Source organism: Lactuca saligna, chromosome 6, assembly GCF_052625555.1.
Source record: "Lactuca saligna cultivar CGN05327 chromosome 6, ASM5262555v1, whole genome shotgun sequence".
Classification (NCBI taxonomy): Eukaryota; Viridiplantae; Streptophyta; class Magnoliopsida; order Asterales; family Asteraceae; genus Lactuca; species Lactuca saligna.
The window spans coordinates 176,064,915-176,076,346 of record NC_136422.1 but is presented as its reverse complement, the minus strand read 5'-3'; the positions used below and the strand labels follow the sequence as shown (position 1 = coordinate 176,076,346).

The 11,432-nt window shown below is 34.1% G+C and overlaps 1 protein-coding gene across 1 annotated transcript; it reads left to right on the top strand.

The window, feature by feature from the left end:
* Positions 1 to 1,668: 1,668 nt before the first annotated feature.
* On the top strand, positions 1,669 to 5,543 carry LOC144999978 (glutamate receptor 2.9-like). Its single transcript, XM_078959119.1, has 5 exons — positions 1,669 to 1,978; positions 2,635 to 3,905; positions 4,029 to 4,347; positions 4,553 to 4,938; positions 5,031 to 5,543. The coding sequence occupies exons 1-5, from the start codon at positions 1,702 to 1,704 to the stop codon at positions 5,421 to 5,423; spliced, it is 2,646 nt and encodes an 881-aa protein (XP_078815245.1). The 5' UTR covers positions 1,669 to 1,701; the 3' UTR covers positions 5,424 to 5,543.
* The last annotated feature ends 5,889 nt before the right edge of the window (positions 5,544 to 11,432 follow it).

Here is an 11,432-nt window from a genome sequence, read left to right as displayed (position 1 = left end):
TGACTAGACTCGTCGAGTCTACAAGCAACTCGCCGAGTCCTTCCCTTACTAACCCGGATCCCGCTCCGACTCGTCGAGTTCCTTCATGGACTCGACGAGTTGACCCCTTTAACTTAGGGTTTTCCTTTCCTTTCTTGGTCTTTCTAATTCTGAGTGTTACAACGGTGGTGGTTATTAGTGGTCTGTGGTGGCTATCGGTGGTGTGTGGTGTTAGTGGTATAAGTGAGAGTATGGGTGTGTCCCACATGTCTATAAATCACTTAATTTTTTTCTTTAATTAATAAATAATAAAGAAAATAACAAAAAAATGAAAAAAAGTTACAAAGGGCAATATGCCAATATAGTATTTTCACCTCGGAAAGGGACGAAATACGCAACAAAATCATACTATGGGGACGTTTGTAAAAAAAGTTTAGGACCGAACACACATGTTTGACCAAATCATACGGATAATTTCAATAATTTGTTCAAAAATTATTAACTTTGATAATGTTTGATGATGCTTTGGATAATAAAAAATGCTAAAATTAAAAAAAGATATTTGGGTTACTATTTGATCCTTTCATAGGTAGTCTCAACTTTCTACATATCCTATAATCTTTGTCTTGTGAGTCGACTGTTTAATCAATGCAATCGCCAGGAATTTATATAAACTTTCACCGTGGTTCCTTTTATTGAGTCATGAGGACACATCTCCTTTAGGGAGGAAGGAGTCGTTTCCCTCCTCCCGCCGAAACCGCTAAACCCTAGGAGGAGGGTATCGAACCCGTCCACCCTAAAACCGTCGACCCCATCTTCTTCAACTTTCCGTCTTAACTTGTCTTCCCAGCGGGTTCCTCAAACCACTAAACCCCTCTCTATCCCGTCCATCCCTTTCTTCCGCCGACCCGCAATGACTCATTTCTCCCCTAGGAGAAGGGTGATCTCTGTTGGAGTCATTCAGTATCTGGCCATATGGGACCACAATAGTCCATGGGCATTTTGGGAAGGCTTTTTTTTAATTAATTTTAATTTAAATTTTTTTTTTTTAGAGTTTGAGTCAAATACCTTTTTGTTTGGGTATTAAATAGTATAAAATATGGGACGTAGGTATCATTGTACTTTATCCCAAAACCAAGTTTCACCATGGTTCCTTTTAATCCCCTGTTTTTACCTGAGTTAGTTTTTTCCTCTGTTTTTCGTCCCTCTCCTTCTTCCCTCCTGTTCCTCTTTTTTTTTTCTTGGTGCAAAAGGTGCAGGTGAGTAAATCAGCTCCTTTGTTGTACACTCTCCTCCTTCCTCCTTTCCGTCCCCAACTCCCCACCACTCTCTTTTGTTGCTTCTTTAACTAATACAATAAACAATGGCTTCTATCATAATCAACATTAAAATTTTTTAAGCATTTCTCTCGAAGAGTTGACATTTTATATAGCAAGTTAGATAGTATGTACATATATGTTTTACATATAGAAATGTTAGAATTTGGATAAGTGCAAGTGGGGTTTGCTCACGACCAAGCAGGGATTCCTTGACTCTATCAAATGTTAGAAATATGACACAAGCCAGGACCCAGGAAACTGACTGGTCGATGTTAATTATGGCACTCATTTTCAACATAGTTGACGAGATCACCGGGTATATACTTGTTATGAGCAAGAAAGCGTACATTTAAAATATAGGCATCTTCATATCACCCAAGTCAACCTATCTCTCATTCTTGAGATGAAACTGTCTACAAGTTTTCTGTTCTTCTTTGGTGCTTTCGTTCTTGAAATGAGCATTGTGCATGCAAATCATGGAAATTTTCAAAATTGCTCAAAGAGCCAACATGCAGGGATAGGTGTCGTGGTTGAAAAAAGCTCACGTGTTGGGAGAGAGCAAACGATAGCCATGGAGATGGCTATCCATGATATCTGCAGAATTACAAAGAGTCCTTGTTCTTGTCCAATTTTGCATGTCAAGGATTCTCAAGGAAACCCCGCTCGGTCGGTTTATGAAGGTAAGCTCTTATCATAAGGTCATTTCCAAAGTTATATGAGAATTCCAATAACTATATCATTTTACCCGTTAAATTTTATATTCCATTAAACTCTTAAGAGTTAAATGAATTTCCACATCAATATTTTATTATACTTTTTTTATAAATAATATTATAAAAGTATAATATTACATTAATTAGAAATTAAAAGTAACAAATTACAAATTATTAATTAAAGATTGCTATAGATGTTATGGTTTTAAAATATTTTTAATATATATATATATATATATATATATATATATATAATATAATATAAATTAACTCGTTAATTTAAAGTATTGAATACAAAATAAAATAAATTACAAATATATTATAAATAAAAAAATAATGATGTATACCTTGTGCATGTGTGTACGGTGTAATTATTTAAATACAAAGTTTTATTGGTTAAATGGTTTACAAAAAAAATTCCATACCACAAGTTTAATAGGGATTAAACCCCAATTCATTGAACAATGGTTGTGTTTAATGTATTGAACTCCACCTGATTAACATTTTGCCAATTAAACTCACCATTAAATTAAATCCACATTGGGATGGTTTAACCTAAAGTAGACCCAACATACAATGTTAGTTTATTTAATTCCTTATGATGAACTTTGTTTAAAAAGCAGTTATGGATCTCATGGACCACAAACAAGTTCATGCAATTATAGGAACAATAAGCCCTGAAGAAGCCACTTTAGTTGCTGAGTTTGATAAGGCTACCAAGAACATCCCTATCATTTCTCTAACCCCGACAGCCACAACATCACTTCCACAATCAGCCGCACTCACTTCATTTGTTCAAATGAGTCACGATATCACTACCCATACACAATGCATTGCTGCCATAATTGGCCACTTTAATTGGCGAAAGGTGACATCAATTTATGAAGATCACAGTACATTTGGCTCCAGCCATAGTCTCTTAACACATCTCTCTGATGCATTACAACTGGTTGGTTCAACAATCCAATGCCACTTCACATTTCCTCCCTTGCATTATCTATCAAACCCAAGCATCTTCATAGAAGAAAAGCTAAAAAAACTCAAGATGAAGGGGAATAAGGTGTTCATACTTTTAAAATCATCTCTAGCATCATGCATCCTACTATTTGAGAAAGCAAATCAGTTGGGAATGATGGAAAAGGGTTACGTATGGATCATTTCTGATGATATATCAAGTCTTCTTGATTCCGTCGACCAATCAGTTATATTGAGCATGCAAGGTGTTGTTGGATTCAAGACTAACTTTGAAGACACAAGCGAGTCTTTTAGAGACTTCAAAATTCAGTTTCGGAGCAAATTTAGAACCAAATATCCAAATGAAGAATATTCGAACCCTAGTATATATGCAGCACGCACTTATGATGCAACATGGGCTGTTGTCAAGTCTATTCAAGCATCAAACGGGTTAAGCTCATCAAAGGACATTCTAGAAAGCATTTTACAAACTGAATTTAGTGGCGTAAGCGGCAACATAAGCTTTAAAGATGGAAAACTAGCACAACCTCCAACATTTACCATAATTAATGTGATTGGTAGAAGCTACAGGGAGATTGATTTTTGGTCACCAGATTTTGGTTTCTCAAAGCATAAACTTGGAAATGGAGAGGGAAACCTTGATTTAATCTATTGGCCAGGTGGCACTCAAAAGATTCCAACTGGTCAGATATGGTCGGAAAATGAAGGGAAACCATTAAAGATTGGTGTTCCTGCAAAAGGTGCTTTTAATCAATTTGTTAAGGTTAGTTATGATCAAAACAAGAATAAAACTTCTGTGACTGGTTTTTCTATAGAAGTGTTTGAAGCTGCTGTGAAGCAGTTGCCTTATTCATTGTCTTACATCTACATTCCATACAATGGCTCGTATGATGAAATGGTAGCTGAAGTATATAACAAGGTACATATATATACAATTCTTTTGCCTGAGCTTCATACTAATTAATTACACTACAAATTAATCCTAGTTGATAATTAATAAAGATTTGGATCTTGAATGCTTAATTGTGCACAAGTACTGCAGACCTTGGATGCAGCGGTTGGTGATACAGAAATAATGGCAGATCGATACGAGTATGCTGAGTTTTCTCAACCATACATAGACTCAGGATTAGTTAGGGTGGTACCCATAAAATCAAATTCTATGAAGGAAGGGTTTATCTTCCTTTATGCCTTTACAGCAAAAATGTGGATTATATTATTGGCAATGACAATAGGCACTGTGTCGATTGTCTGGTTTAATGAACATGTACATGGAAATGAGGATTTTGAGGCTTCATCTTACTTAGAATGTATTAGCAGGATGCTTTGGTTTGCAGTCGCGGTTTTATCATTGGCACATAGTAAGCCTCCGTTCTTATGTCAATATTATTGTCTTTACTTAGACATGAAATTGTTATCACAAACTTCTTTATATATAATATATTTTGGTTGAAATTATTTGACGTGAACAGATCTATATTATATCTTTTTTGGTGCACCGATATAGCCATTTTACATTGAGATGTTCTTAACTTGTAATGACATAGGCATTACTTAATCTTCCAGGAGAAGTTATCAAAAATAATTTGTCTCGGTTAGTGCTGTCTACATGGTTTTTTGTAAATGTGATTGTTGCCGCATGTTTCACTGCTACGCTCTCTTCAATTATGACAGTTTCAACGTTTCAACAACCACTAGATCATCTCGGAAATAATGATGTTGTTGGCTGCAATGGGAATTCTTTCATTGTTCGTTACCTGGTGAACGTCTTGCATTACAGGCCAGAGAATATCAGGAACATTAACTCCATCGAAGACTATCCTGAAGCATTCAAGAAAGGAGAGATAGCCATGGCTTTCTTTGTATCCCCACACGCGAGTGTCTTCCTTGGAAAGTATTGCCATGACTATGAAAAGATCGGACCTACCTACAAGCTTGGTGGTTTCGGTTTCGTAAGTTTCACAGTCATTTTTCAAATAGATGAGTAGTATTTACACAGGTGTTTACATTCTTTGCCTTTTCCTTTTTCCTGATCATGTATTAGGTGTTCCAAAAGGGCTCAACATTGGTGGAGGATATTTCGGAGGCAGTTCTCAAACTAACACAAAACGGAGAGATAAATACTTTAAATGAAAATATGCTAAGATCCTCTTCCAACTGTTCTCTATTAGGTCAAGAATCCAATGGTCCACGAGGTACTCTAGGCCCCAAGCCTTTCACCGGTTTGTTCATGATATCAGGCAGTATATCTGCACTTGTGTTCTTAAACACATTGGGTCGTCTAGTAGCAGATCACCAAGCTTCAATATGGAGTTTAACACTATCAACCCTTATTATGAGAAGAATTGGGAAATGGTTGATGTTGTTACTTATCCAGATTAGAGTTATACAATGCGGCCCTAATGTAGAGATGACTCCTAATCAAGAAACCGCATAGTACATTCCAATGAGAGAAATCATGTTCTTGTGTATAGAGTTACAATGATGACTGAAAAACGATACAATATGCTTTATGATTTGGATATATAATGTTGGTGATATTAGGGTTACATGACAATTGGTGCATTGAAATTATATAAATGCCAAAGAAGACTTTGACTATGCAAACAAAGTGGTGTGCAATGTGTTAATACACTTAATCATGGTAGCGGAAACAAACAAAAATTACCTAAGTGTACGTGCTCCTTAAGATCTAGGTTTTTACTAGTTGTAGAAATAGACTACAAAAATATAAAAATAAGAATACTAACATCTTTGTTCTTCGATTGAGACCTTACAATTAGCAACTCTTGCAATGGATGAAAGACCCAACGTAGAATATTTCTAATATAATTAGACCCAAGACTCAAGAAGCAAAACAAGAAAAACCTAAGAAGGGATGAGTTTAAATTTCTATATCCCAAGAGAGGGGATATAAAATTTGACTTCATGGAGAGATAGGATAGAAGGGGAACGAAAATTAAGTGAAAAAAAAGTCTAAGGTTTGATCCCTAGCACCTTATTTATAGGTAGAAGCCAGAATCCTTAAGCTGATCAGTTTTCTAAGAATAATTCTTATCCTTATCAAAATGGTCACATACTAGGATAATTATCCTAATTTTCATCCCTACCTATCTTCCAAGAGACTTCTACAATATTCCAATTAATTTCAAGAAATTAATTAATATTCAAGTCTCTTGATTAATTAACACTGTTTAATTAATTTCAAAATAATATCTAATTAACTTATCAATTCATAATAATTTTACTACTTATTTTTCTTCGTTTCCATATTGTTAATTGTGTCATGAGGCCAATCCAAAAGGACCTTGTTATTATTTAGAAATATTGTGTAACGCCCGATTTTCAACCCAAAATTTTCATTTTTATTTATTATAATATATCTGATTTATAATTACCTTATGCAGAAACATGTTGTGAACGCATGTGTGTACAGTCGAACCTTGCCTTTCTCATTAAGTACTTGAAAAATATTTATAACAATTGGATAAACTATGGGCTTAGTGAGTTCCCTAAAATATCATACCCCACAATACATAACAATGCGTACACATAATGACTCATGAACTTTTTGTCGATCAACCAATAAAACATATAATGGTCTTCAACATAAAGTTGGTCCACCCTTTGCCTTCTGCATATAGCTGGTCTGCACTTTGGCCTTTAGCATAATGCTAGTCCTCCCGATTCTATTGGCCTTTAAAACAAAGCTGGGCCGCCCTTAACTCCCCACATAATATATCAACGCATATATATATAATAGACAAACAGTTCAACATGACATGCAACTAACTAAGCTAGTCTAGTGGCCCAACTAAGTACTACAAGGTAACTATATCCTAACATACATAGGTTATATGCTAGAGCACATAATATAGTGAGAAAATACACCTTGACAACGACTTGGAAGATTGACAGCTATCTGAGCGATCCTACTGACGATCCAACTGAAGGATAACGCATCGAACGAGTATTAACCTACAATACTTTAACCTATTAAACTCTGTGACAATCTGACAATGAAAACCAGATCTTTCACTAATCGCAATGAATACTAAGAGTTTTATCAAATAAGGATCAGTTAGGATGGACAGTTAGGAGGCATAACCATTTTGGCGTATAACCTCTCTAAAATCCAACAACCAAGCCAACATGACTATTCTAGACACCTCTCCCCTAAGTAGATCAATCAACTTTATAACTATAATTATTGATAAATCTAATTTATAGGTTCATAATAATGACTATGATTATAAATATAAGTTACAATAAAAGTGATATAAGTGTAGCTTAACCTACCTAGATTTTCCTGAAAAAAGTCTGGAAATAGCACCGACAAAACTTCGGCATGCTAGCTACTAGATGACAGGCTCTCAGGGGCTTCAGGGCTTCTATATGAACTCAAAACTAAGGGAAAATAGGGCTAAGGTTGAGAGAAACATGAGAGAGAAGTTTGGGAGGGTGTGGAGATCGAATAGAGGGTTGAAGCTCTATTTATACCAAAAGTATTTGAAAGCACGCCACACACCCTGTTTGTGCACCGTGCACTTTGTAGGGTGGGTGATGTGGCTCCATACAAATTCTGACACATGGTAGAAATCTAGTGGAGTGTAAGAGCACGTCGTGCCTCCTATCGTTGCACGACGCACACATGTGTATTTTTAGTTTTTTTTTTTCAAAAAAACAAATCTTTTTTGTACGAGTTTTGTTTTTAACGTTCTTTATATCCACGTGTAGCTATTAGCGAGCAATACAACTTTCATTTAGACTTCGTCGGCTAATTCTCACTTTATTTTTAAAACTATAAATTTTTAACAGGATTAGACTGTTAAAGTTCGTACAAAATTCATAACTTATCCATACGGATTTTGTTCTTGACTATCTTTATATCGATGAAATCATATCGACGAGATCTTTGACTCTCGACTAAATTGTTTTTACTAACAATCGAACGATTTAAATTTTGGTTTCTATGTTGCATACTGTTACATTGAAACTTCTAAAAATCATAACTTCTTCATGCGAAGTCAAATTTAGACGCTCTCTATATGCCCACTCTCGGTTTTATGACTATTACGGCTTTTGTTTAGATCACTAAGGCTAATAAGTAATATATCTCTAATTTGTATTTTACGACGTAGAAAGTCGTGTTGGTTTAATCGTGAAACTTCGAAGAAGCATAAATTTTTAATACAAAGTTGGATTCGGGCATTCTATATATCTACGAAAAACGTATTGACATTTCCTATATGTTTATAACGATTACTTTAGCTCAAAAGTAATACATCTCTACTTCTAGTTTTATAAACGATGGTTTATATTGAATTCTAATGGAATAGGAAAATGGGGTATTAATGTGACATCCTAGAATTTAGGTCAAAGACTATAGACGGTCAATTCATAGTAAATCTCTTTGTAATTTGGCACATTGAGTTTTAGTGCATCTAATGTATAAATGAGTTCACTTCAACTTTTATAAAATATCAGATGGTATCTTACTTCTAAATGTGTAAACTGACCATCGAATAAAACAGCTCAAACTACAACCCTAGTTAATAGGTCAGGAAAACACAAATTTCACAGTAAGCAGTTGTGAGCAAAAAAACACTCTAGTCTTGTATTGCATGTTTCCCTGTTTCCGAAAATATAAAGAATGTCCAAAAAGGAGTTTGTATGCAAAAGATACGACCATTTTAGAAAATCAAACCAGTATATTATTTTCTTAAATCCGAAAAAACTATTTCTATCCTTTGAGGGACTTACACACCTCATATACTAATTTCGAAAGCATTTTTGGACTAAAGTCATAGTATAATATTTAACTTCATACTTGAAATATTTTTATTAAAATATTATAAAAAAAAAAACCAAACGTTTTTGATTCAGCAAATCGTGAAAACTTAAATTATTTATTTCAACATGATTTCTATTATTGGTAATGTATTCCACGAAAAATATAAGAATCCAAAACGGTTGATATGGATTTTAACGATGGAAATAGTCCAACAATCCTAAATTCGTGAACAACTATATATATATATATATATATATATATATATATATATATATATATATATATATATATATACACGGGTATGAGACATGTGTCATGATCAATTACATGTGGCTAGTTAACTTTGCATAAACAGATATTATATATTTGTCAATTTTAAATTTAAGAGACCAATGTTTAACAAAAATTAACAAGTTTACTAGCATATGAATTTAAATTTATAAAGAGACATTATATTTTTGTCATGATCAATTACAGGTGGCTATTTAACTTTTCATAATAGACATTATATATTTGTCAATTTTAAATTTAAGAGACCAAGGTTTAACAAAAATTAACAAGTTTACTAACATATGAGTTTAAATTTATATATATGTATTATACAAATTTATATAACAAACTCATGACAAATGAAAATAGATTATATTCATCAAGAAATGGCTTGTAAAAGTCTTAAGTATACATACATGTGTATACAAGAGGAAAACAACCAACAATACAAATAATCTCAAAGTACCTATTATAGAAAATTAAATGCTAATACATACATAAATACATACCCAATGAAATAAATACATCAGTACACCCAAATTACATACTTATCTAATTCTAATAAAAGAATAGTTTTAATCTCGTTTTGATATGTGTCATCATATTAGACCTCCTAATTAATACACATTTTATTCTTTTTTTGCCATGTGTCACCCTATTAAACCTATTAATTAATGTATTCCACTTGTCAACCTATTAATTATTTATTTTAAATTTTAAAAATTTCATTTTAATTACAATAAATTAATAACAATGGAATAAAAATTAAAATAAAATTAATACAAATTATAAGGTGATATAATTCCACATATTTATTTAAATTAACGATTATAATTGATTAATAATTTTGTGTTCTAACTATTAAAGTTTAATTAATTTTGTAACCGTGGTTTCACGGGTTATAAACTAATTAACTAACAAATTGATCGCAAGTTAAAACCAAAATACATCTCTTAAATTGACAACCAAATTTAAAGTATTACTTCCACAACCCAACTTAACCAAGTTAACACAGAAACAAGTTGAAATGATTTTTTCTACAATTTAATCAAAGTACACAATACTAAAGACTAAAGTCAAAAGGTTTCTTCCACTCTTCAACTTGCACATAACCACACGTAAAGGAAAAAACCACATATGCCTTCTTCTTTTGTTATTCTCCTGCTGATAAAGACTGAGTAAAACGCCAACCATACACTCAACACATCCATCAAAACTACATGCACAATACAAGTATTGTTTTATACTCTTATAATCTTCCATTCAATCTCTTTATACAAAGAAATCACAGAAAAATTACCTTAGGTTGAAGCCAATGAGATCAATCACAACAGTCAATTTTCTTGTTTCCATTCCTGTCAAGCAAAGCTAGCAAACAAAAAACCTCTTTGATCGATATTTTTCTGCCTGTTTCAACATTCTTCGTGTTAGCTACCAAATCACAAAGAAGAGGGTGCAAGGAGATTACCGGAGAGTCGGAAACCATTTCCCTTCCTTCACGACGTGCTTCACTGCCAAACCCTACCATCCGCGGTGCTGTGGCTGATCGTTTTCCTCATCGCACCCCACACCTTCTCCGGTCGAGCAAAACCCACCGAAGTCCCCATCTGCGACGTGTTGCTGCCGACCGGACTCCCTTCGGCCCTCCTCATTCCTTCGCACCCCGCATCCGGACGAGAACGAAAACAAGCTCGCTGCTTCGTCCCCTACGTTGCTTCGGTCTCATGGACCCCGGAGACGCCTCCCTCTTCGCAATCGATCGAACAAAAAGTCCGGAGTAGCAACCTGCGTGCCTTTGTGATTTCTCGCCATCACCGATCGTCTGTATCAGTCTCGTTCCTTCGTATTCGTCGTATTTTCCCTCATAGCTTCGTTCGTTCTTTTCCTTTGCCTGATCAACGAATGAAAACGGGAAAAAAGCCCTAAATCATCTTTATTTTATAAAATGAATACATTAACCTCCAAAACTGAAACCTTTATTCAAAATGAGTCCTTTCCCCAAAACTTTGGTGTATTTTAAACAAAATAGTCCCTCCGATAGAGATTTCTGAACAATATCAGTCCAATACTCAACCATTAATTCATATTAAACCATTTCAGTCCCTCCTTTTATTTATTTTAACCAAATCAGACTTATTTTGGTTAATTAAATTACCAAACAGCCCCCAATAGTTTAAATTCGTTATGAAACGGTCCCAAAAGTATTTTGAAGTTCAAGAATCGTGGCTTTGCGATTTCTCACGTCAAACATCTCAAATAAACCGATTCTGTACAAATCGAACTCACGCTTCAAGGGTATCTACCTACGAACCCTTTTTAATATTAGGGAGGATAAATGTGCCTATATAATTCATTTATACAAACAAATAATCATTTTATGCG